Raw genomic sequence first — 27,192 nt, 5'->3', positions numbered from 1 at the left:
GCAGGTGTCTTTGGAGTGGCGGAGTTTATTCACATACCTGTCATTTTTCCCCTTCTCTCTAGGTATGTGTCTGATTTCACCAGTGCTCTCCAGTCGATACGAAAGAAGTGCAAACTGGACGATATTCCTTCCAACTCCCTTTTTCAAGAAGACTGGACAGCTTTTCAGAACTCCATTAGGTAACATGGGGGTTGCAATTTAAGCATGGGCCCAATTGTACAATAAATGTGTTTATCAGGTGTTTTTTTTTTTAATCTCACTGCCTCTTTTATTTATTTTTCTAAGATTACTAGGGATTGAACCCAGGAGTGCTCTACATCCCCAACCCTTTTAATTTTATTTTGAGATAGGGTCTTGCTAAGTTGCCCAGGTGACCTCCTGCCTTGGACTCCTGAGTAGCTGGGATTACAGATGGGTGCCACCACACTCAGCTTTTCAACTGCCTTTTTAAAAAAGCTAGTACTCTGGATTCCAAAAACAAGTCAATAAACAAAAAACAAACCAAACCAACCAACAGCAGCAACAAAACACCAAAAAGACTCCTCTGCTCATAAATTAAAGTTCTTTAGGAAAGCTTTGTCTTCCCTTTTTTGAGGGGTACTGGGGATTGAACCCGGGGGCCCTCCACCACTGAGCTGCACCCCAGCCCTTTTCATCTATTATTTTGAGAAGGGGCTCTCTGGTTGCCCAGGCTGGCCTGGGAGTGACAGTCCTCCTTCCTCAGCCTCCTGAGTCCCTGGGGTTACAGGTGTGTGCCACTGTGCCCAGCTTCATCTTCTTTAATGACTTAATTTTCTATGTTTGTTGTGAGGTTTTTATTTCTAGCCTGCAGCTTTTTCAGCCCTGAAATGATTTGTTGCTTATATTTTAGAGGATGAACAGCGGTCCTGCCTCTGGATCTGAGAACCACACATTCTGTGGTATGACAACACTGTGTGTCCTGGAAAGGGACACACAAAAGTTTGTGAGAGGCACCCAGGTGACCCTCTCAAGCCATTGTCAGTGGCCAGATCCTGGGGAAGTCCTGTGACCTGTGGGCCACTGAGTAGGTGCCCTGTTGCTCCAAGCCTGGAGGTCAGGTGGGAGTACAATCAGGAGTGGCCTGAGAAGGTCTGGCCCTGGACATGTCCAGCTGGAGGGTACAGACTGTGGCCCATGGCCAGATTTGCCATACAGACATGTTTTTTGATCATAGCATTTAAATTGGATTAGTCACCAACACTGACAATTTAACATCGCCCAAATTTCTAATGTTGCCTACAAAATTGGATGCTCTGGTGTTATCATGCCTGCATTGTCACAATGTGGCACTGCGGTGGCAGCCGAGGTCCCTGTGAGACTGGCATGTGTTCTCTGTAGTGCCGAGGTTCTCTGCTCCCAAGTGGCCTAACAGCTGTTCTGTTGGCTGAGATAAAAAGAAATCTCATGGATGCAAGTTCTAAAGGGACTAGCCATTCTTCGTCTGGCCCACGTCACCCACTTACATTTCTTGCCTGGTCCCTGGCCCAAGTACTGGTGACACATGTAGTGTCACAGCCAGGCCCACTGAAGGCTGTCCAGAGTGACCCGGGACCACCCAGGACCGTGTTGGATCACCACCTCATGGACTCTGTTTTGGACTTTTAATTTTTAATGACGTGATATTCTAGAGGTTAACTTAGTCCCCTATCATCTGTGGTGGCGTAGCACACAGGGACATATTCTGCACAGATTTTTTCTGTGCACCTGAGGCTAGTGGAATATTTTACTTTCTCATAAACCTTTCTTATGATGGAATGCCCAGATACCCTGGTGACGACAGGCACTTTTAGAGAAAGTTAAAAGTTAACTAAAGATATTTTTAATCCTTGGATTTGTCCTGACCTTATGAGTTTGCTGTTGAAGGGCTCTAGATGGGGTTTAAGGTCTGGCGTAAAATTACTTGGAAATTAAAAGATCATGAAATACAGACGTGATGGTCACTAGGCTTATCTCTGAGAAGCAAATGGATTAATCTTCATCTGCCTTTCACGGGATTAGAGGCAGAGAGAGACTTCTAGTGTCAAAACAGTTCTATGCCTTATAAATAATAGGCATCTAACAGATTGTAAGTAATACATATGGATTTTAAAATTATACAGAAATTTCCAACCCATTTTCTCAAAGATAAAGCCCAATATTTTTGGAATGTAAAAGTCATTTGGATAGAATTGTGGTTCATAACAGAGACACTAGTAACATGGAAGGTATTGGAAGGGACCAACATTTACCTTTATATTAATTACTAATTAGTGAAATGGCTCAGGTGGTCCAGCAGAGGGTTCACGACTTCACCAGAGCACAGCTCCACCAAAAGGAGTGAATAGTTAGAATTTTTATGAATGAGCCAATGTTTGTCTGGTAAATGTTGGCATTCCAGGTACTTGAACTTGAAGTGCTTTTTGTTTTGTTTAGGATAATAGCCACCTGTGGAGAGCTCCTTCGGCAGTGTGGGGACTTCGAGCAGCAGCTGGCCAACAGGTAGCAGTGGGGTGTCATGTCGTCCAGGCCCTGGGGTTCTTGGTTGGAGGAACTTGATCCAGTACAGTACAGCAAGGGAAGCATATAGTCAAATCTGAAAGCTCATGAATTGTCTGAACCTAGATACAAGGTGTCATTATTGTCATCATTAAACATTTATTGAGCACCTATAAAGGGCAAGGCTGTTCTACTGGCACCAGTCATGTGATTTTGGTTAGCTGTGGAGGTCTCAGCCCTAAAGGAGGAAACAGTACATGTTGTTTCCAAATCGTGTATGGGCTGGGCGCTCACTGATGTTTGTCAAGCCAGTTATTGGGCTCCGAACACATTTCCCCATAGCCAGTGCTCCAGTGGTGGGGAAGGGCCCGGGCCATCTCACAGAGCAGGGAACCAGACAGCCTTCCCCAGCCTGCAGTAAAAGCCTGTGCAGCAGGTGTGTGTGCAAGGAGAATTTGGTCCCCTGTCCCCCTCTTCTCTGATGCTGCTAGGGCTTTTACATCACCCTGAGACAGCCCTGTTGGCCCATTTTTTTCCGTCCAAAGGGTGCCAACTTCCCATATTTCCCTCTTTCTTTCAGTGGTTAGAGTGCTTGCCTAGCACACATGCATGCACTCTGGCTACATCCCCAGATGACCCCCTGCCCCCCTTTTAAAAAAATTTTAAGTCAGTGTCTCACTAAGTTTCCCAGGTTGGCTTGAACTTGTGATCCTCCTGTCTCAGCTGGGCCTACTCCTGTGTCCCCTTCCCCCTTTATTACACTTACTGAGCTTCACCACTAAGATGAATCCCCCCAGTGGCTGAGGAGGTGGGCACTTACCACTCTAACCTCATTTTTATAGGCAAAGGGACATTGAGGCGTAGACTTTGCTATAGGTAATAACTTTCTAAGTTTAAAAAAATTGTAGAAATAGCTTTGTCTGAGGGGCACTGACTTGAGCCTTGATGTCGCCTGAGTCACCAGAGCTTGTGAGCGTCCCTCGTGTCACCTTGTGCTGGCATTTCTCTGAGTATATCTATCAGACATCTTTTCTCATCAGGACAAGCAGGGTTTCCTTGATCTTTACCATCCAAAAGCTAAGGCGGGTCCCGTTAGGAAGGTTAGAGGGAGGAGAGGGTGAGAGTGAACCTCTCTAGCTGCGTTTTGCATCCCTGAGAAGCGAGAGCCTGGCTCCACCTTGGCTAAAGATGAGAGCAGCCTCTGAAGGGGTTGTCATCCTGGCTGCTCTGAGCCTGGAAAGGGACAGTCGCCATCCGTGTTCCTGTCTGGGAGGCTGCACAGCCTGTGTGGCATGTGTGGTGGCCGCCTGTGAAGCTTATCTTATCTCCCCATCAGTCTCCCCTTCGGAACCCACACTCTCACCAGGACCACTCCCCGGGGCGCAGAGCAATTGCTCAGAATACTCCTGTCTGCGGCAGTGATAGCCGACATTGCCACCAGGCTCTCACCTCTTTGCAGAAGGAGTCATTTTGTGATTTATGGCCTGAGTAAAGCAGGGCTGGGTTGGGTGTCACTGGAGAGATTCTCTAGTCCTGGGCAGCTTGGGTGAGACACAGGGAGATCACTGCAGTTTCTTTTTGTGTTCCTGTGTCCGCCACTCACTTTGGAACACTGGTACAGAGGCCCCTGACTATGGTTTTGCTCATAATTTTTCAACTTTAGGATGGTCTGAAAGGAATGCACATCCAGTAGAAACCACACTCTGAATTTTGAGTTTTGGTATTCTCTGGGCTGGTGATGTTCAGGTTACCATCTTCTCTCACCATGTTGGGAGCAACAGTGAGGCTCAGCTCCCCTTAGCCATGCGGTCCAGAAGGGAAGCTAGTGGTGCTCTGTGGTGTGCTGCATTGTAAGTGAGGATGACCAGTAGGTTGGGTGGAGCAGATGCACTTTGTACCTGGGACACTGTCAACTTATAAAGGGTTGCTGGACGTGACCCCATCGTGAATCTAGGGGCATCTGTATTTTACCAGGAAAGTGTCATAGTAGGACAACTTGAATGGACAATCAGGTTTTGGGAATTTAGTGTAAGTGTCCAAGTTCCTAGGGCAGAAGAGTGGGCAACAACGTATCGTGAAAAGGAAATGAGCTGGGCTGGGGATGTGGCTCAAGCGGTAGCACGCTCGCTTGGCATGCGTGCGGCCCGGGTTCGATCCTCAGCACCACATACAAACAAAGATGTTGTGTCCGCCGAAAACTGAAAAATAAATATTAAAAATTCTCTCTCTCCCCCCCCCTCACTCTCTCTTTAAAAAAAAAAAAAAAAAGAAAGAAAGAAAAGGAAATGAGCTGAGGAAATAGATGGGAACTGTGGCTTTCCCTCCTCGGTGCACGTTCATGCATTTCCCCGGCAAGCAGCTGGTTATTCCACACTGTGATGCGCATATAGCAAGAATGTTCTACCTAAAATGTACACTGCGTCCCAGATGGCAGCATGTGAGAGCTGCCCTTGGGTAGGCCGTGTGTCCATTAGGAAGACGGTGTCCATTAGGGTGTTCAGTAGGAAACAGAATCACCTGGCCCTACTGCACCCCTGAGGTCCAGGTCCCTCCTAAGTAATGAAGGCTTTCTTCATTCCCTTATGAACTGGACCTTCATTCTGCTGCCTCGTTTGATGTCTTACAATTTAGAAAGGAATAATCTGACTGCTCAGAGAAAAAGAGCTCCTTAAAAATAGCCCGGGGCGTAACAGCCATCGCTTTCATTACAGGATTCTGTCCACAGCGGGGAAGTATCTGTCCGACTCCTACAGCCCTCGGAGCCTGGCTGGCTTTCAGGAAAGCATCTTGACAGACAAGAGGAGCTCTGCCAAGAACCCGTGGCAGGAGTACAATTACCTCCAGAAAGACGACCCTGCCCAGTACGCCAGTTTAATGGAGACCCTTTATACCCTCAAGGTGGGAGAGCAGACGATGGCGTTCTTGCAAACGAAAGGTCCTCCTTTGTCACCCACCCTCTCTAGGTTCCTGGCCCTCTGTGTGTCCTGCCACCACTTCTCTTTCTCATTCATGTTGGTCTTTTAAGGAGCTAATCACCCAAATAGGTTGAAACCATTAAGATGCTACTGGGAGGGCGATGGATCTTTCTTTTTTTAATTAATGAATTAATTAATTTTATATTAATTAGGTATATATGACAGCAGGATGCATTTTGATTCATTGTACACAATTACAGCACAGCTTTTCATTTCTCTGGTTGTAGCGTTGCACCATTTTGCCATATGCACGTCAGACAGAGCTGATCTCCAGGATATATAAAGAATGAACAAAACTTAACACCAGAAAAACAAACAACCAATCAAATGGGCTAAGGAGCTGAGCAGGCTCTTCTGGGAAGAAGATATACATTCCATCAACAAATAAAAAAAAAAAAAAGTTTGACATTTCTAGTAATTAGAGAAATGCAAATCAAAACTACTCGAAGATTTCATTTCACGCCAGTCAGAATGGCAGCTATTACGAATACAGACAACAATAAGTGTTGGTTGGTGTTGATGTGGGGAAAAGGCACACTCGTACTTTGCTGGTGGGACTGCAAATTGGTGCAACCACTCTGGAAAGCACTATGGAGATTCCTCAGAAAACTTGGGATGGAACCAGCATTTGACCCAGTCATCCCACTCCTTGGTCTATACTCAAAGGACTTAAAATCAGCATATCACAGGGACAGAGCCACATCAATGTTTATGGCAACTCAGTTCACAAAAGCCACTTAGAGGCCCTTTGATAGATGGATCTTTCTTACTGGTAGAAGCCAGGTTGAGACTGTGGCTCTGCACCATGGCTGGGGGACTTGCTGTGTTTCGTTCCAGAGCAGACCTGTCCACAGGATGGGTGGAGCTGGGAGCCCCTGGCCCGTGTTTGGTGCAGTCCCCTTTCATTGAATGGCAGGTGGGACCATATGTATAGGCAGGCTAAACCCATAAAGGAGGACCCCAAATCAGCATTTGGAGAAGTCACTGTTTCCCCAGAGATGGGCCAGAGAGACCCCAGGAACCTCTGTGCTGTGAGTTCCACCACAAGGAGTCTGGAGGACTTGGGGATAAAGGTCCCCTCCTCCCTTCTTTGAGATCTTTATTTGTTTGCTGTAAAGCTCCCTTTAACTTTGCACTTTGGGCTTCTTGGGTTCTGAGATGGGAGAACTTCCCAGCAAATTGGATAAGTCACAGGGTTTCCTGGAAATGGCTCCCAGGGTTGTAAGAGGGCAGTGGTCATCACGTCCAGAATCCTCCCTCCTCGTGGTCTGGTTGGAGAAGGTGTGGCTCTCTCTGTCCCACCAGATGCAGTCTCCAGTGCTCCTGACCAGCCCAGAGCTCTGGGGCGAACTGCACAGTGAGGTTAGACACAGCTGAGGCTCTGATTCTCCCTCCCAGGGTCTCCCTGTCTCTGCACTGTGGCCCACCAACTGGCTGCACTTGAGCTTGACAAACGTGCTTCTTAAGGCAATTCTGTAAGCTCATTCATCCATGCTTCTGAGGTTAGGTTAAAGCAGCTCTGTTTATCTTTATTGCTAATCTGATTCATGTCTGTTGTAATCAGTTCATTTGTAATAGCAAAACTAAGGTTATATTTTCCATCTCTGTATTTTCTCAGGCTGTTTGGCATTCCTTGGGACTCACACAGGTTGTGCGTAACCTGGCTTTCAGCCAAGTAACTTGACCTGACCTCCCTGGGAATCAGGGCTCTGTCCATCACTCTTGCTTCTGTGTGAAGCCTCTGATCATTTTTTCTCCTCCTCCTCTATTCCTGAGGGAGGGTCACAGGTTGTGTCTTCCTAAACTGCCAATCCATGAGCCCAAAATATTAGCCCAAATGCATCCGAATCACCTTGGGAAAGTGAGTCAGAGATTTAGGTTCTGGAGGACTGATTCAGTGGTCTGGGATGTTTCCCCGGGACCTGGGGCGCAGCCAGGCTCGGGCACTGGTGTACACAGAACCCCTTTCACTGTTTTCCTCTCAGTAGCTCTCAACATGAGTAGCTGATACCTTGGTTGGTTTCAGGGCCTAACAAAGTGCCTTTTGATTTTCTTGTCTAAGGAAAAAGGCTCCAGTAATCACAACCTGCTGGCCGCACCGCGGGCAGCCCTGACTCGGCTCACCCAGCAGGCCCACCAGCTGGCCTTCGACTCCGTCTTCCTGCGCATCAAACAGCAGCTGCTACTCGTTTCCAAGATGGACGTGAGTTTTCCTGTGACCTTGGTGATTCCCCCAGGCCCTGCCTCCTCCTCGAGCACAGTTAAGTCTAGCCTTAACCCTCCCGACCGCACCTGCTTCAGGAGGATCCTACATTGATTGTCCCAGGCTGCAGAGGGCCACTTTGTCATTTCAACTCAGGGCTTACCCATGAATTTCCTTTATTTATTTATTCATTTATTTGTGGTACTGGGGATTAAACCCAGGGGTGCTCTACTACTGAGCCACATCTCCAGCCATTTAAAAAAAAAATTTTTTTTTTAAATTTCATGAGAGGATCTCACTAAGCTGGCCTTGACCTTGCAATCCTCATGCATCAGCCTCCCAAGTCCCTGGGATTACAGGAGAGCACCGCTGTCCCTGGCCTTAGCATGAATTTCTTATCTTAATTGTAGTTACTCAGATGCTTTTTTTGCAGGATGTGTTCTAGGATTGCTAGTGTGGCTTGATTCATTTTCCCCACTCAGAAAGCACAGCCTGCCTTCCTGGGGAGGAAGGGAGAGGGTGTGCCACTGCCCGGCTCAGGCCAGCTCAGGAGGGCGCGCTGCCTTTTGAGGTTGAATTGTTTTCATGCCACAGGAGAGTCTCTGGAGAATTGGTTCTGGAGCTTGGCTCAGGAGAGCGCCTTATCAGATCGGATCTTGTGTTTTCGAGAAGGCCTTGGAGGGTTCTCTTGCATTCTCTCCTGGTACCCTGAGCTTGGTTGTTTCTGAGTTGTCTCGCCATGCTCGTCCTGCACCCTCTGCTCTTTCCTGGTTGTCCCGATCCCTTTGGAGGCATCGTCTAGGAGTCCTGGGCTCCCCTTGCTCTGTCTCCTCCTCTCACCCAGCGTAGATCTTACCACTTTCCTTTTGGATTATGGGGTGGGACTGCCCCTTGCTTAATCGACTCCTAAGTCCATTTGAATTCCACTCTTTTGAAAAATAATCTTTTGGGAAAGACTGAGTTATGGCCTTTAATGTCCCCTGAGGAAGCAGCAAGAACTTTCATGGCATGATTATGCGTTCTCTGTCGTCTGCTGCCCTCCAGAAAGCACATGAGGCCAGGAGCCTGGGCTGCTGTAAGACGTCAGTCTCGTCTCACCCCCTCTCTGGGCACCAGAATTTCCATAAATAAAATGGCTCAGCTTAACTCCATGTTTGTAAGGTTCTTCCTGTGCCTGAGGTTCTGTGGTTTTCACTCTTCCTTAGGGCCAAGGGGTCTACTCCAATCACATTTCTCACTCTAGCATTGAAGGCGGGTGAAACTAGAGGAGACTGGAGCAGAAATGATGGGCTGCCTGGCAGCTTTGCTGTGGCGAGTGTTCAGGGCCTGGTCCCTGCCGTGTGTGGTCGCGAAGCTTCGCAAGACTGAAGTTATTCATTCTCCACCTCCTCGTCTATACCATGAGGGTTCAGTCGTTCTCACGAACAGATTGGTGAGGACTCAAATGATACAACTTAGCACAGCCCCATCCCTAGAGTAGATGCTTATTAATGAGCAGAAGTTTTCTTCCTTGCTATGATTCTTTTTAAACATTTTCTTTTTTTAGTTGTAGATGGACACAAACATTTTATTATATTTATTTCTTTTTGTGTGGTGCTGAGGATCAAACCCAGTGCCTCATACATGCTAGGCAAGTGCTCTACCACTGAGCCACAACCCCAGCCCCTTGCTGTGATTCTTAGTCTTAAAAGAAATGACTTGATTTTTAAAAATAAAAATAATGCATATATTCATTTTCAGACACTCAAAGAATATAGGAAAGCGCAAAGAAATCCCTTCAAAACTGCACCATCTAGAAATGATCTGGCAATCTGGACTTCTCTTCACACCTGCTCATACACATGTTAAATGCTGCCAGATAGAGTCACAGATAGGTCCATAAGAAGAAATGGAGCTCTGCTGCACATGCTGATTTTTTAAAAGCAAAACACGTACAATATAAGTTTTATTTGTACTTAATGGGAAAAAAAGAGAACAAATGAAATTGTTGAACTTGAGATCATTGTTTTTTTCATCACAAAAGATATTAGCTCTCTGAAGATATCTGCATGGTTAAGAAAAAAGTTGATGAGAACTCTGAAGATTGGAGTCATTACTTTTTGTTAATTGTGTTTCCATTTTAGACAGATACTGACACTGATCCACCTGCTCTGAGCGCAAGGGGATTAGCTTTCCTTGTATCACTCATCTCCCCTGCTCTGCCTCAAGATTTGGTTGCTATTATTATTTTTATTTTCTCAAAGCTTAAGATATTGACCTTCTGTTCTGAAATTAATTCCCTCAGTTATTTGGTCCGATTTCAACAGGTTTCTGCTTCCCACCTGTCCTCTCCCCTCCATTTCTGCATTCCAGAGTTCTTCATTATATGATTCAGTCGCGGTGGCTGGGCCTCACCTCTGGGCCTCACCGCAGCACCGCAGGCCACTGGGAATGGGCCCAGCAGCTCTGGAGGTTAGGAGGAGTTCCCTGCGAGCCAGCGCAGAGCACACAAAACAAAGGCAAACACTTGGGCCTGAAGGATCTGAAAATTAAACCCTGGTCATTAGATGTTTGCTTTTAACATTTGCTGTAAATTGTGTTGCCCTTTTATGTTTTAAGACTATAAACCAACACCGTATCCAGTTTCAGAAGAGATCATTGACATTCATCTGTATTACCTGGTGACAGATGGGTAGAAAAGCCCATTTGAAGGGCATTTTAAATAAACTTGAACAATTAAGAAATAACCTACCTCATTTCCCTGTCGCCCTCCTCAGGTCGCCTTTCCTGCCTGGCCTAGGCCTCTCCCAGACTCCGCACTCTGTCTCGCCCCTTTCCACACTTCTTCCTCGCTCCCTTCTTCCTCCTGCACGGGTCCCATTCTGATACTGCTGCTCCTGCCATCTCAGCGCCCTCTCCGGCCTCCAGCCCACAGCACCCATCCCTTGGCTGGATGGTGGCCACGCTGGTCTTTGCCCCCACAGTGGTCCTGCCCTGCCCTGTGGCATCGTTGTTGGTCTTAACAGGAGCCTCTGTTTCCCGCCTGGCGACTTCTCGGCCTCCTCTCTGTGCCCTCTTTGCCAGTGAACCACCAACTGTTACTGGTCTTTCCCAGCAGTTTCCATGGCTCCTGCCATTGCTGAGCCGCTTTTGAGCTTCTCATCTTCTGTGCACCCCCATCCTCCTCAGCTGCTGCCTCGGTCTTCACAGGGCATTGCTGTGGTGCCGTCCCGCCCCATTCAAAGCATCCCCCTGCCTCCACTCTCCAGGGCCAGTCTGGCAGTCTGTTTTTAGAGACTTTTTATTTTAAAGTCTTTTTGTAAAAAACTATCATCTAAAATTCAAGGACTCTAAGAATAACCATAATACTACAATCACCCCCGAAAAAGAAGAACATGGCTCCTCCATATCATCCACCAGTGTGCACATTTCCAACTGTCTTATAAATGTCATAGTCATTTTAACTGAATCAGGATCCAGGATCCTGCACAGGGGGATTGACTGGCATGTGTTTTTGGGTCTCTTTTGAACTATAGATTTCCTTTCTGTCTCTCTCCTGCCTCTGACTCTTCTCTCTCCTCCTCTTCCTTCCCCTTTCCTCCTCCTCCTCCTTTTCTGCCTCCTCTTCCTCCTCCTCCTCCTGCTCTTCTTCCTCTCTCTCTCTTTCTGTTTCTTTCTCTCTCTCTCCCCCGCCCCCATTTCCTCTTGCAGTCAATGTGTTGGAGGTAAGATCTTTCCCTAGCCTGATTTTCCCCTTCCAGCCTTACTCCTGCCTCAGGGCACTGCATACATCCTGTGGCTAGCCCCTCTCTGATCACCCTGAGCTCTTGCTTGCTTGAGCTCTTGGGGTATAAAATCTCCCATGTGACCCTGAAAGCTCTCATGGACACGTGCATGTGTGTGCACAGGGTGTGGGGCAGGCAGCATGGGCGTATCAGGGGGATCTTGCTTCTCCAAGGAGCTTCCGAGGACAAGGGCTAGTCTTAGATTTCTTTGTATCAGCTCCACAGAGCTTAGCACGAGACCTTGCGCTTCATAGGTACTTGGTGAGTGTGGATGGTTAGAGTTGCTTCTCAGTGGGTTGAGTTACTTGGGAAAAAGGTGGGATCTTTTGAAATGAAAGAATTCTCAAACAAGAACAAGGAAACCTCAAGAGGTAGAGAAGGACAGAACTCACCCACAGCAAAGACCAGGAGACCCAGGAGCAGCGGAGTCGGTGCTGGCGGGCACGGAGGCCAGCAGGCTGAGCCCGGGCTGGGAGCCCAGTGGGGGTGGTGGACGTCGTCATTCCATTCCCGGAATGCTACTTAAAGGATCAAGCAACCGGATCAGGCATCAGGTGGCCGCTGAGAGCAGCTACATGGTGACCTCAGGAGTCACTCCCACAGGCCACCAGGAAAGGACCCGTTTTCCAGGCTGCCATTAGGGCAGCTCAAGTGGGGTCTGGGAGGCCAGCATTGTGTAGGAGGGGTGCCCAGCTGGGGTCTGTAAGCGCGTGTGTGAGGTAGTTCACCTGCAGGGTGCTGAGAAGCTCCAGCAGCAACGTCCGGCATGTTTCTGCCAGAGCCATGTGGAGGGGCTGAGGTCCTCGTCCGTCAGAGGGTCACGGAGTCACGGAGAGGACGGAGGGTGGCTGCTGAGGCTTGGAGGCTCCATCCTCTCCCTTCCCTCTGAGCCTGAGTCAGTTGAGAAATAGATCCAGAAGGCAGATAGGAGCACAAACAGCAGCTTGAATTGAGGCAGAGTCGCTTTGGGGACTGCCGTTGGGCTAAGCCTGCAGCACAGGGGCTTCTGAGCCTCCTTCCCAAGAGGCAGGATTTGACATGGTCCCTGAGACGGCATGTGGGGGTCCCAGCAGGGTCCAAGGTCCCAGGCTAGGAGGCTCCCTGTACCCAGTGACTTCTTGTCTGGTGGCCTCACCACGTGGAGAAACTCAGATCAGAGGATATCTGACTCGTTTCATGTGCCCAGTGAGACAAAAGGGAACCGAGCCACCCAGTAGCTGGACTGAGAGGGGGTGTTCCCAGCGAGAGAGAAATGATTCCTTTCTCTGGGCCTCAAGGAGGTTTGAAGAAGAGAAACCCCTGGCCCGCTGGGTTGTCCAGAGGTCAGTTCTGATCGCAGTGGACCCTTTCAGGCAGGCCGCTTCTTCGAGTGCCTGCGCATGGCATTTCCAGCTCTGCCAGACGTGCCCTCAACGGCTTTCTCTCCTTCCTCCCCTAGAGCTGGACCACAGCTGGCACTGGAGAGACCCTGACCGATGACCTGCCCGCCTTCAGCCTCACGCCTCTGGAGTACATCAGCAACGTAAGGGCTTCTGGGTGCTTCTCCAGGGTGGTCTCACCTGGCCGTCTAGGTGAGGTGCTCACTGCCCCTCAGTGTTGTCTGCACCCGTGGTTTTGGACAGCAGAGCCACACAACCACTTCAGACCCTAAGACATTTTTACCCTGTTCCCTCCCTCCCATTGAGATTGGCCATTTCCTGAGGGCTTTAGATTTGAGAGTCCAGTAAGAAGTTAGGACCTGGGAAATCAAGGAGCCAGTGGTCACATTCTTCTGTCTTGTCTTAGAGAAGAGCAGTGCATATTGTTTCTGAATTCAAGTTCAGCACACAGTTAGTGAGCTCCTACCCTGTGGCAGGCTCGGTGCTGGGTGCATTTGTGGTTAACCTCATGGCACCAAGTACATCTCTTAAGAAGAATGGTAGACCTAGAAGCTTAAAGTGAAAAGAGAACAGAAAATACCTTCAGCGGGGGAGGGGCCTTAGAATCATTTCCGCCTTCCTCACTCACCTCCAGGAATTGACAGTCACCCTGGTCATCTGCATATGGCCTTTCCTTCCATTCCTTCCTGCAGCCCCGCTCCCTTGCTCTTAATTGTCAGTGTGCGCAGATAACTGACTGTACAGGAGTAACACACCCCGGCCGTGCATACCTCACATAGTAAGAAACTTCTGGAGTGTTGTAGGTTATCTACCCGAAGCTCTTAGAATCCAGCTCCTGTGTAGGTTGTGACTTAATTGTAACAGATAAGGAATTCAAGAAGCCATTATTGTAGTTGGAAGCAGTGAACGGCAGCTCCGCTCTGCAGCGGGGGAAGGCTGGCGCTCAGCGGGGGCTTGTTTGCAGCAGCTCCAGTCTGCGGTGGCCGTCCTCCTCCTGTGTGCCAGGGCGCTGCCTGCCATCCTGGATGGACGAGGATAGCTGTGGGTGGTCTTTCCAGGCATTGGAGTGCTTATATCTTTAGGATTAGGAGGATATGCATCATGGTCTAGACTGATTCAGAAAGTGGTGTGTCTGGAAAGGACCTGAGAGCCAACTGCCTTGACGCTAAGGTTGAAGAAACGAAGTGTAGGGAGGTAAGGAAGCTGGATGAGACCCAGGTCCAGGCCCTTGCCACCCGTGGTGCCCTGCCGTGTGGTGGAAGTTGTCATCCCTGGAAGCAGGAAAGGAACCTTTATTAAATGTGCACCAAATGCCAGGACAGTGCCGTGAGACGGTCCATGGTCTCAGTTTTGTCCAGTAGCCTCTTTCCTAGGAGTGGCTAAGGCTCTAGTGAACAAGAGGGCAGCTGGGAGTGAGCAGCCACTCACCCAGTGGGGACGCCAGATGCTTTATGTGCATATACACAGTATCCATTTCACCTTCTCAGCAGCGCTTTGAAGTAGGTCTCGATCCATCCTCATATGAGCAGTGACGACACCAAGGTTCCGACAGAGTAAGCCACCCAGGGTCGCGCAGAGGTAGAGCTGGGGCTCAAACCCAGGCCTGTCTGGTCCCAGAGATTTCCATTTTCCCCAGGCATGGGATGTCAAGAACAGCTTACTGATTATGTGAGCATAATAGATAACATCCACAGGTGTGATGATAAGCATCCATTTCCACACCGAGTTCCAGAGAATAAATAGAGGCAAGAGTCCCCAAGAAAAAGCTGGAGCCATAGGATCTGTCTAGGAGCTATAGCTGTCCCTGTCATCTAAGGCCAGTTGATAGAAGTTTAAGATGTCAGATTATTAAAATGTCGAGCTTTGTTGAAAATTTTTTTTGCCTTGTTGGTAAACCATCACCCCACCCCACTCCCCCAAAATCATGTGAGCATCATAAAGGGGTGAAAATGAGAGAAGACCTTGGAAATTTAAAAACCACATATATTCCAGCTATAATAACATGACTCTCTATTTCAAACAAAACTGGGCCCATGGAGTTAACCTGAAAGTCTGGTACCTAAAGGTACCAAATTCAGGAATTGGCCTGGGTCTTTGAACATAGCAGGTGCACAGGAAATGCTTCTTGAATGGAATTAGAAGGAAAATCCAACAGCAGAAAGTAGTATCTTTCCTTTCCCCCAACCTTGTGGGGAGAAAGATGAGTTGTTGCCATTTTCAAGCAGAAGTGTCCCATAGTGGTTATTGTGAGGTAAGAGGCCACTTATCTAGTTAGAGTGAGAGAGTGTGCTAAGTAAATGAATGAAGAGGAAAGAAAAGAAATGCCATTCTTCCCATCTGTGTAATTCTTTAGAGGGACACCAATCTAAGAACTGTTTGTTGGCAACACAGACCACTGAACGCTGAGACCATGCTAAATGGTGGGATGTGAGGGTGGACGTCCCGGAGCCTCTGGGCTGGGTGGATTGTAGAGTCTGCATGAGCTCCTGGAGCCCTCGTTCTGAGAGGCGCTTGCCACTGTGAGGTGTGTATGAAGCCCGATGGAGAAGGTCCTTAGTACCCCTCTGACTTGCAGCTTGTGGAATTAAGTGTCCATAAGGTGAATGTCATAGAATATGTCACCAAAAAAGAAAAGCAACAACAGTCTCAAAAGACCTTTCTAGAACGTATATATTGTTGTAACCCTGAAATCAGACTTATTTTGAGATAAAATATATACTTACCTTAAAACACAAAACAATTATGAGCTGTAATAGAAATAGGTGCGTCAGATATACCCGTGGTAACTGTCACAGGAGTATCTGACAACACAGGACAAATGCTGCAATGATTGTGGGCTTGTCCCAGATGTCGCATTACCTGACCATTTGTGATTCCCTGCCAGCCAAGAAAGTTTTGTCAGTCTTATTTTTACTTTTTGTAATTGTAGATGGACAGAATGCCTTTAATTAATTAATTAATTTATTTATTTATTTACTTGATGCTGATGATCGAACCTCTGCCGCTGAGCTCAGCCCCAGCCTGGTTTTGTCAATCTTTACTTTCTAGTTTGTGTTGTGAAAACTACATATTTCTTGCCAAGTGGCTGTTTTCAAACAGAACCCCTTCCTTCCCCTGTTGGATCGTCTAGATGCAGTGCGGAAGGCAGGCTCTGAGTCCCTGCTGGGCCAGCTCTGGTTGGCGTACGCACCTTCCTGGCTTTTCCTTGTGTGCAGGGTCGGTGCTTCACGTTTCACACAGCACCTTCTTGGTACCCACCGCCTCCCTGGGAGCCATTGTGTGAACGCGTCCCTGAATCTCGGGGCCACTGCTGAGAAGGGTGAATCCACAGTCCCCCGCAAACTACCATTGGCTTTTTTGAAGGTGTCGCCATAGCTGACATTGCCACACACTGGTGCTCACCCAACTCTGGCCACTTTGTCTTTCTGTTGTTGACTCTGCACAAGTGTCCCACGTAAGTAGTGCCCGTATGCGTCAGTGTCCGGCTGAAAGTGCATTTTTTTGTTTCAGATCGGGCAGTACATCATGTCCCTGCCCCTGAATCTTGAGCCATTTGTGACTCAGGAGGACTCTGCCTTAGAGCTGGCTTTGCACGCCGGAAAGCTCCCGTTTCCTCCTGAGCAAGGTAAGAGGACCAGGGAGCCACGACTCCTGTGGCCAAGGGAGCAGTGTCCCTTGAGGCTTGTTTTTAATACCCTCACTCCTCAACCAATGTCTCTTTCTCAACCCCACTGAAGTAGTTGTCAGAGTATTCAGTGGAGACTGAAAAACATCAGGGCCACTGGTTGCTCCTGCTGCGGCACTTCAACAGGGCAGAGCTCCGGCCAGGCTGTTGGGGAAGGAACTGGAGGCAGGGCAGCCCTGGAGGAGTGCGGAGACCCTGCAGTGGACCCAGGGCCCCTCGGCCGGGGAGGTGGTGCCCAGGGTCCTGGGTGATTGGTGGTGGCAGTGAGCTCACAGGATGTTGATCTGCTGAGCATTCACCTCTCTCGACGCCCTGACATGGGCCTCGTGCCATGTCACGTGCCACCTCGTGAGAACAGATTTGCTTGCTCTGTCAAAAATCAGCTCTCCCCATAGAGGCAACGCCTCCTGTGCAGATGTCTCCAGCCTTAGCTTGCTGCTGACTCCCAAGGCTCCCGAGTCTCTAAACTGACCAGACAAAAATATGAATCATTTAGATACTTTCTTTTTGTTATTTGGGCCTGACAGATTTGAACAGGGATCATGAACTTATTGATCAAAAAGTTATCCTAATTTCTAATATTGGCCCCCCGCCCCAAGGAGAAGCAAAGAAAAATCCCCTGGTATGTGGAAGATTCAGCAGCTCATAGGGAGTTTCCACACTGACGATAAACTAGTCACCCCAGAAGGCTAGAAACTGAGAATGCCAGAAGATAGCCTAAAATTTTAAAAAAACAGGATGATTGCTACAAATAAGTTGGATCCAGATCAAAAGGTAGCAGATGAGACCTGGGTGATTCTTTTATGTTGATAAAAGGCGAATCCTTCAGTAAACCTGCAGTAGTCACATGCTCTTCAGTGTCAGACGACAAGGCACTGAAACACACAAAGGATAAACCATGTAATCCATACCCGATCAGACTTACAGTGAGAATCTGACAAAACCACAGGACTGTGGGGAGACCTCTCCTTTAGGCTTTGGGACATCAAAAAGAAAACTTGGGATGCGAAGAGGAATTGAGCAGGATAATCAGTGTGCTTGATCGTCCCACAGAGAACAGACATTGTTGTCTCATGTCTGTAAATCATTTGCAAAAATGATACAAATGAAATTTCCATAGGTTTCATAGGGTCGTAAACAAAAGACACTCATTATTTTTAAAAAGACTAGTATTTGCAGTTCATATTTAAAATGTGAAACTTGCTAAGTTAAAATATGGGTGGATATTAATATAATCTTAGGGGAGAGAATGGAAGACCTTTTGAAATGGAAGATAGAAATTTTGAAAAGGAAATTAAGAGGTAAATGGTCAACTGGAAGAAACAGCAACATATGTGACTAATGATGGTTAATATTTTTATTTTATAAATGGTCTTACAGATCAGTAAGACAAAGACGAATACCCCACAGAAAAATAAGGGCTGTATTTCACTGCATGATCATCACCATTATATGAGCACATATTCACGAGTATTTTGAATATACTAATCTTGCAGCAAAGATAGTTTAGTTAAAAACGATTTTTAAGTAATACCAGCACAATTTTAAAAAAAGCTTGGGCTGGGGTTGTGGCTCAGTGGTAGAGCGCTTGCCTAGCAAGTATAAGGCACTGGGTTTAATTCTCAGTACCACATATAAATAAATAAAAATAAAGGTCCATTGACAATTAAAGCTTCACATAATGGTCACATTCACTTGCAAAAAAATCGGGCATAAAATCTGTGACAATTATGTAGCAAAATACAGTAAATAACATGAAGGCCTTCACATAACTCCCCCAAATTAAGATTTATTTAACTTTATTAATCTTTAAGTAACTGCAAATGAAAATGGAATATACTATTTTTTTTTTAAAGAGAGAGTGAGAGAGGAGAGAGAGAGAGAGAGAGAATTTTTTGATATTTATTTTTTAGTTATCGGCGGACACAACATCTTTGTTTGTACATGGTGCTGAGAATCGAACCCGGGCCGCACGCATGCCAGGCGAGCGCGCCACCACCTGAGCCACATCCCCAGCCCAGAATATACTATTTTTAACTGATCAAATTGTGTGTGTGTGTGTGTATACTGTCAGTCTTCTGATTGTGAGTTCTGCATCTGTGGATTTAAAAGTATCTGGGAAAAAAAACTCTCCATCTATACCAAACATGCAGGTTTTTTTCTTGTCATAATTCCCTAAACAATAGCATAGAAACCAGGTATATAGTATTGGGCGCTGTAACTAATCTAAAGATTATTTAAAGTACACAGGAGGATAGTGGAGATGATATGCAAATACTATAAGACACTTAAATATCTGGATTTGGTATCTCTGGGGTTCCTGAGATCCATCACCCATGGATCCTGAGGGATGCCATGTACATACTAAAGCCACTACATTTAGTACTGGCAATAGTGACGGATAACAGTTTATATTGTATAATTTGAATTTCTGGAGGGCTGTTTGACATAAGATCAGAATTACCTTTTAGATTGTTGCTATGTAATCATGCTCATAAAATAATCATGAGTGCAGGTACAAATATGTCAAAACAAGTCCCACTATTATGTATGATTATTACACCACAATAAAAATATGGAAAAATAAATAATCATGAGTATAACTATGAATTTTCACCCCAGCACTTTTTATAAAGGCAAAACATTGAAACATTATGAGAAACCACAGATATTAGTTAAAATTTTCTAGTATATTCATATAATAAAATGCTATGTAGTCATTAAAGTATTATAGAAGAATATTTAATGACTTGGAAAGGTGTTCCCAGTGTATTAAGTATACCATATGCAGTGTGGTTCCATTTTCAGAACTGCTATGAATATAAATGTAAGAAGAAAAGACTAGAGAGCTTTGGTCCACCTCAGGAAATTGGTATATCTGCCTGGGAACAGCCTGGCATTTCTAATAGAGTGATAATGTGCTGACCCTTTGGCCAGTCAGGTTTTATTCCTGGATACAGATCCATATGTGCCCCAGAGACATCATAAAGGTCTTCATAATGATTTGGTGGTAGCCCAGTCTGGAAGCAGCCCAGGTGTCCATCAGCATTAAAATGGGTACATGCATTATGATACGGCTGTCCAACAAAATCACTGCACCCTGGAAAGCAAGGGAGCTAGAGCTACACACATGGCATGGGCAGATCTCCAAAGAGTCCCTGCGACCCAAAGCCAGGCAGCATGCTGGGGTGGCGTACCTGTGGGGCGGACTGCAGGGCAGAGCAGGAGGCCATCTCAGACCTGGCCCAGTTCACACCTGCTGTGGCACTTGTAGGGCCATGTGGGGACTCTTGGGCACTGCAGGGGCCGTGTGTCGTGGCCAGTGGCGTCTAGTTGTTCTCTAAAACGTTTGTGATGTGCTTTCTACCTCTGTCCTGTGTTCAATGTAGCTCATGATTTAAACCAGAAGAAAACCAAAGTGAAGAGCCTGTTGGTGTAGGATAAACTGGTAAAGGCTTTCTGAGGGTGGTCTTTATCAAGAGTAAAGCAAACCCACCCTCTGAGTACATACAGTGGGAAAGCCCTGAGAACAGGCCTGGAAGAATCCGTCCCGGGGGACCAGGGGCCTGGCACAGGGCTGGGAGCACACATGTGAAGGAAGGTTATTTTACTCCTATTTCTGCGTCTCCTGCATTATTTTATAAGAATGTATTTCTCTGTTGTGTGCAAGAAGTATCTGTACTCTAGAATGTTAATTATTATTATTGAAGGACTCTGTGGTCATGTCAGTGATTTTTATTTTCAACTATTTTCTAGTGTACTTTTTTTTTTTTTTTTTTTTAAAGAGAGAGTGAGAGAGGGGGAGAGAGAGAGACAATTTTAATATTTATTTTTTTTTTTAGTTATCGGCGGACACAACATCTTTGTTTGTATGTGGTGCTGAGGATCGAACCCGGGCCGCACGCATGCCAGGCAAGCGCGCTACCGCTTGAGCCACATCCCCAGCCCCTTCTAGTGTACTTTTAAGTTTCATTTATTTATTTTGATTTTTGGTGCTGAGGACCAAAGCCAGGGTCTGCTCACACTTAAGTACCAATGAGCTGTGTCCCTAGCCCCTTAAAATGTGCTTTTAAATTTAAAAAAAAAAAATGTAAATAAACATTTTTTTCATAGGAATTTCACACACACAAATAGTGTCACGAAGCCCCAGGTACTCAAAGCCGAGCCTCAAAAATGGCCCCTGGTTTTTCTATTTCTCTCATGTTTTTCACTAGAGTCTTTAAAGCAGATCTCTTAATCATTTAACTCATGAATCTTGCTTTTCTATGTCTAGTTTAAGGATTAATGCTGGTTCAGATTCCTTGGCAAACTTGTGGTGCTGTGTGTACTCTGATTTCATCACAAGGAAGGACAGAATTGCTTCTGTTTCCCCAGAATCTGTGTCTGTGGGCGGGTGGGCCTCCGTGGTGGGGCGATTGCCCGGCATGCACCAGGCCTGGGTTCCATCCTCAACCCTGCCGAAGAGGGAAAAAATGAAGATAGAGTGAGCCAGCCATTGTTTCCCTTCACCCATTCATTTACTCATTCACCAAACAGATGTGTGTGAATTGTTTACTGTGTGCTGGGCACTGGGTTGGGCACTGCCCAGGTGGCCACCACCAAGTGGATTTCAACATGGTTGAAAACATAAGAACATCAAAAACAGCCAGGCTGAGGGTTTCAGTTTTTCTTTATTTTTTGTTTTCCTTTCTCAACATTTTGTTATGGAAATTCCAACATACAGAAAACCGGGAACAATTACACAGTGAGCATCTGACAGCACCTGGCGGTTTCTAGGTTTTAAGAACTGGGTGGTGAGCAGCCAGCGGGAGCCTTCTGTCACAGGGAAAGGGCTTTCTCGGAGAGCTGCCGTGGAGGGTTTAAAGACCTTGACAAGGCCTTTCCCCACAAGGACACTGACCTTTGGAAAGTTAAACTGTCCTGGGGGTGCCCTGCCCCCGTGCTCATGAGCACAGACACTGGATTGTAGCAGTGGTTTTCAGGAAACCTCAGACCTGTGTCCTTGTCATGGTCCAAGTGCTGGCTGGCAGTGGGGCAGGAGTTGTGGCTTGGGCTGAGGACGAAATCGCTGCACAGCGTGGGTGCAGAGGTCCACCCACTCCCTGGAGGCCTGGACCAGGGGCTGTGGCAGGTGGCTCCTGTTCTGGGGCTGAGCCTCCTCTGTGTTCGTCTGTGGGCAGGTGCAGACTCATGAACTGCTGCCACTGAGTGGAAGAGCCATACCCACCAGTTCCGTAAATAGGGACGGTGCAGCTCTATGCCCAGTGTGGGACCTCCTCTGCCTGCTTATCCCCCTCCATCTGGATTGTCTCCTAGGGCACAAGCCTTGGTCTCTTGCTCATTTTCCTTTCTCCTTTTCATCCATTTTTATGTAGTTGTGTTTTTCCATTGCTGTGACAAAATACCCGAGAAAATCAACTTATAGGAGGAAAGGTTATCTTGGCTCACAGTTTAAGAAGTTCCAACTCATGGTTCCTCACTGGCCCCGTTGCTCTTGGCCTGTGGCGAGGCAGAACAGCATGGCAGAGGACAGCTGCTCACCTCATGGCAGCCAGAGAGCAAAGAGGAAGAGGCCAGGGACAAGACAGCCTTCAAGGTCACACCCTGAAGGACTTACTTCCCCCATCGAGGCCCTGCCTAACTTCCCACCTCCTCCCAGTAGCCATTCAATGAATTCATCAAGGATTAGAGCCCTTGACCCAGCTCCTCCAGAGGCCCCATCTCTGAATATTGCTGAATTGGGGACCAAGCCTTCAACACTGTTGGGGGACATTTGAGATCCACACCAGACAGTGGTCACCTTTCATCTCCAGCAGCTCTCAAACGCAGGTGCTCTCTGCCGTTCGCTTCAGGCCTGCGTCTTCCACCATCGGGTCAGAAATCCCTCTCCCACACCTGCTCCCCTGCCGCCAGTTTCCAAGGGAAGCCTGAGATTGCACGTGTTGTCCTTGTGCTTATCTGCCACCAAGCCCTGTTTGTCTTTTCAGCCTTCTAATTTAGATTTGTGGGGCAGGTGGGTGTGTAAGCAAGATCACAACTTAACAGCGCCACACGCCACACCGTGCCGCTTCTCCATTTCCCACACGCCCCCCGGCGCCGAGTGCAGGTGGCGGTCCTCACAGAGCCTGGGCCGTGTGTCATTGGTCTTAGTGGTGGTCGCAGCAGGACCACGGTGTGCTCTTCTTCACAGTTGGCTTCATTCTCTCCCCCTTTCTCTCTCTTCTTTAACGTGGCACTCACATCTCCCCTTCTTTCCTGACAAGTGTCCCTCCCCCTTGGAGGCCAGGCCATCTCCCTGGCCTGGAGCGTCACCTCCCACTGTGCCCTGCCGCAGCCTGACTGGGTCCCCTGCAGGGGCTTGGCGTGTTGCAGCCTTGCTGAGATCTGCAGGTGCCCCTGTCCTGCCCCATCAGGCAGCCTCCGTGACCAGCCTCCTCCCCCACAGTTTATTCCCATTGTCCCCATGAGACACTTTCCTCTCCTCGTGATCCTTCTAGAACTAGAGCTGCCACGTGTTGAGTACCAAGTGTATGAGCACCTTGCAGGGGCCCTTGCGTGTGGCTGTAGTTCCCACGGTAGCCCTGGAAGTCGGGCTCTTGCTCTCTCTACTGTACAGGTGACAAACACAAACACAGCTCGGGGGGTTTGGGTGACGCTCAGTCTCCGGAGGTGGGGTTGGCCTTGAGCCTGTGGCAGTTCCCACAGGACGCTCGGCCCCTCCCACTCCACCTAGGCCCTGGGGTTGGGGCTCTCCTCTCCCTGGTTTCCTCTCCTGCTGTCTGTCTCCCTCCCTGATTGTGGAAGCCCCTGGCCAGCGTGGCTGGACTTGCTCTCGTGGCCTGCGTGGGCTCTGACCTTTGTCCTCGCCTGGTTGTTTCCGTTTCTGGATCCACGTTGTGCTTTCTCAGGACGAGTTGACCTGAGGTTCCCTTGTTCTGTCTCCGGCGTTTTCTTCCCATCGAGGCCACAGCTCCCTGGCGTGTTTGCACACTCGGCCCGCTCCTGCCGTGGGCCAGGTCACCCACAAGAGCCGAATTTTTCCCGAGTGGGTTCTGGGTTGCTTTGGTGACCTTCTTTCCTCTTCCAGGGGATGAACTGCCCGAGCTGGACAACATGGCCGACAACTGGCTGGGCTCCATCGCCAGAGCCACCATGCAGACCTACTGTGACGTGATCCTCCAGATCCCAGAGCTGACCCCACACTCAACCAAGCAGCTGGCCACTGACATTGGTGGGTCCCTTGGGCAACTCGCCCTCCTGCCCTCCGGGGATCTTATCCCCAGTCCTGGGTTTAGCTTCAGTTCTGATTCATCTCTGAAGCTGGCCCTTCCCTGAGAAGTCAGACTTCATGAGCCTGAGGCCCAGAGCCATTAAGGGGAGCTCCAGGGAGAGGAGTCTGAGCGCTGCGCTGAACCTTGTGCAGTCCTGTGAGGCAGGCGCTCTTGCATAACCAGGCCGTAGTGAGGGCCGCTGGGTGGGCTCCCTCAGGGAGAGGCCGAGTGCCTCCTGTTCCCAGCTGCACTGGTTGCTGCTGGCCGGTGGCAGGAGAGAGGTTCAGTCCCCGGGATTCTTTCCATCCACTTGCCTGCGCTCGAGCCCAAGGCAGTCCTGGGTGGTCAGGAGGGAGGTGGAGGGAGCCTGAAAGATCAGCCCCCTGAGGACCTGGTGAGTTTGGACGTGGGCAGCTGCAGAGTGGAGCCAGGCTCAACTCCTGCCTCTCATTTTTCTGCAAAAGAAGTAGAAGCGAGGTGCCATCTTTTGGGTCCCTGGGTGGTTAGGGATGCAGTGGGGCCTGGAGTCTTGCTGCTTGGTTCCCTGCTCATTTCCTAGTCAGCTCCCAGCAGTTAGCACAGGAGAGCAGCTGTTTGGCTGTTTCCCTGGGAACAGCATATTCAGAGGACAGAGGAGGAAATTCAGACGCCGTCTGGTATTCCCTGTGAGCCTGGGCTGGAGCACCCCGAGAGAAGCAACCAGAACTCGTGTGCGAGTGAGATTCGGGATTGCCCCTGGCTTTTAGTTGTCCATGTTGTTTCCCGCTCCCTGTTAAGCTTCAGATTTATGGGTTCACTCATTCTGCATTGTTTGAGTGCCTACTGTGTGCCAGCCATAGTGCTAGGAGATGAGCTGCAACAGAGACTTAGATGGTTCCTTTGCTCATTGAGCCACATCGTAAGGGGACGAAGCTGGGAGGGGGACCCCATGCGTGAGGTGTCAGGGTGCAGGATGGTGGAATGGCGAGGTCCAAGGTGGTGCAGCCTACCTGGAAGGCATTCGGGTCAGGCATGAACACAGCCAGCAGAGGACATTGATGGCCAAACAAGAGAATGTCACAGTAGACCGAGGGCTCGCATTCTGCAGCTCCTGGCCTGTGGTCGAGTGGATCACAGTTTGGAGGGTGAACCCGCCAAGGAGCAGGTGCCTGGCCGAGCTTCTTTCCTGGGCAGCAGCTCATCCCGAGTTGGCATGAGTCAGCCACAGGACAGCAGCCACCTCCAGGGTTCCTGCCCTGAGCAGGGCCTTAAACAGAAGACACAATGGAACATCCAGGCCTGGCCTGCAGCTCCTGTCTAGCCAGATAGAAGGGACAGGCAGTGATCAGAGGTGACGGGGACATTCTAGACAGTGCAGCTTCCCCATCCCTCAAAGCAGGAAGAAGGTGGAGCTGCCCTTGCCCACCTGCTGAAGCTTCCCTGAGGTTGGGGTTGGGCCCGCCCAGGAAGGACAGGCAGCACCCAGTGGTTGATCACCTCTGACACACTTGTGCTTTCATGGCCTCTGTCCCTGCTGGCCCCGGACCTGTGCTGCCTTCGAGATGCTGGGCGTTAGAATCACTGGGGCTCCTTTTTACAATGACAGGACCTTAGAGTCCTCTCCTGGACATTCTCATGGACTTGGCCTGGGGTGATCCTGTAACAGGAACCTGCAGCATAGCAGGCCACCGCCCCTGGCACTGCCCTTGTCTTCACTGGGGTGGTCACTGCTGCCTTGGGCCCCTGTGTCCTGCCCTTTGGGTTCTGCACTGGGATGCACTGGGACAGGGACAGGAACCCAGGAGTGCCCAGAGCTCTGGGTGAGGCCCTCTGTCCTTCAGACTGGCACTGGAAGGGGGTGGGTGGCATGGGGGAGGTGGTAAGGGTCAGTTAGGCGGTCATTAAATTTTTAACGTCTGACTCCGGCCAAGCTCTGAGTCCAGTGTGACCCTGCTGGAAAGGCCCTGCATAGAGGCCTGCCTCCCTGGGGCAGAGCAGGTACCCAGCTCTGGGGACCTGGGGGCTTCTCCCTCCTTGCTCAGGGGAGGCCTCGGGCTCTGTCCCTCACACTGCTAAATCTGCCTCCTCCCGCCCCGCAGACTACCTGATCAACGTGATGGACGCCCTGGGCCTGCAGCCGTCCCGCACCCTCCAGAACATCGGGACGCTCTTGAAGGCCAAGCCTGAGGATTACAGGCAGGTCAGCAAGGGTCTGCCACGCCGCCTCAGCACCACGGTGGCCGCCATGCGGGGTGTGAGCTACTGACCCCACGGCCCATCCGAGGAGAGGCTGGGGGCTGGTGTTCTGGGGGCACCACGGCTCTCCAGAGTGGACTCCCCTCAAAATCTGCAGCAATTAGGCACAGGTTGCTTAAAAAAGACTTGGTTCTTTTGTATAATGAAAAAGGTTGTACGTAAGAGGTATTTTATTTATTAAAAAGGACTTTTCAGATGATTTTTTTAAATGATCTCATTTTAAAAATGGAATTAATAAACGAAATGAAAGAAGGCTGTTTCTTCCCCCAGTGAGTCTCTGAGTGCTGCCCACAAGGGTCCGTGCTGAGCAGTGGGCATGTGGCTGCCAGGGGGGCAGTGAGCAGGGAACAAGGCCAAGTGCTGGGGGGAGGCTGCAGGGCGGGCGGGGGCCACCCCAGACCTTCAGGGTGCAGCTGTGCAGCAGGGAGCTCTGGGCTGGGCCCTGACGGGGCCCAGGGTCAGCAGGACAAGGCAGAGGGAGGGAGGAAGTTGGGTCGGGGGGAGGTGGGCGGCCACATGGGGTCTCGCAGGCCCTAGGAGGACTCTGGCTTTTTCCTTTAGAGGTTTGTGGGGCGATGTGAACTGCATTCATTCTTTTTTTCTTTCTTTTGTTTTTTTTGGTGAGTTGCTTTCGTAACTGGTTAAGATTGTGTTTGGCTTAAAAGTAATAGAAAATAATGTGATTTGAGTGACTAGAACGAGGAGGAATTGACTTTCCTCAACAAGGAGAAGTCAAAGGCCGCCTCCCAGGACTGATTCTGTGCCTGCACAGCCTGGAGCAGGACCAGCCAGGGTGATCTCCACCCTTTCCCAGGGCTGGACGCCGCCTCATCGCAGGGACCCCTGCAACTGCGGCTGTCACACCTGTGCTCTGAGAAGAGGAAGGCGGGAGGGGCTGCGGAGCAGCAGAGCTCTCTCTTTTCCATCGTGAGGGCAGGGGCTTTGCCAGCAGCCCTGCCCAGACTTCTCCTGGGCCGCGTTGGCTCTTCCTTGGTTATGTCTCCCCAGCTGCAAGGGATGCTGGGAAAACAGGAGCAGGACCAGCTCAGCCAGCGTTTCTCAGCCTGGTACTCTTGATGCCTTGGGCTAAGAGCACGTCCCTGTGGAGCTGTCCCATGTCTTGTGGGGGGTGGAGGGGGCAGTATAGCCGTAGTGGCCTCCTGAGGATGTCTGCAGAAATTCCC

The 27,192-nt window shown here is 49.1% G+C and overlaps 1 protein-coding gene across 1 annotated transcript in view; it reads left to right on the top strand.

Annotated features, from left to right (window-relative positions):
• Positions 1-26,260, top strand: part of Cog7 (component of oligomeric golgi complex 7) — a 63,137-nt gene extending 36,877 nt beyond the window's left edge. Inside the window, exons 10-17 of the mRNA XM_076840591.2 lie at positions 63-179; positions 2,434-2,499; positions 5,208-5,394; positions 7,534-7,674; positions 12,877-12,960; positions 16,328-16,442; positions 23,590-23,733; positions 25,852-26,260. Of these exons, the coding sequence (XP_076696706.2) occupies positions 63-179; positions 2,434-2,499; positions 5,208-5,394; positions 7,534-7,674; positions 12,877-12,960; positions 16,328-16,442; positions 23,590-23,733; positions 25,852-26,018 (1,021 nt within the window). The 3' untranslated portion in view covers positions 26,019-26,260. The remainder of the gene's footprint in view (positions 1-62; positions 180-2,433; positions 2,500-5,207; positions 5,395-7,533; positions 7,675-12,876; positions 12,961-16,327; positions 16,443-23,589; positions 23,734-25,851) is intronic.
• Positions 26,261-27,192: the final 932 nt, after the last annotated feature.

Source organism: Callospermophilus lateralis, chromosome 19 (assembly GCF_048772815.1).
Source record: "Callospermophilus lateralis isolate mCalLat2 chromosome 19, mCalLat2.hap1, whole genome shotgun sequence".
Classification (NCBI taxonomy): domain Eukaryota; kingdom Metazoa; phylum Chordata; class Mammalia; order Rodentia; family Sciuridae; genus Callospermophilus; species Callospermophilus lateralis.
The sequence above is the reverse complement of the archived record's forward strand: the minus strand, read 5'-3'. Positions and strand labels throughout refer to the sequence as shown.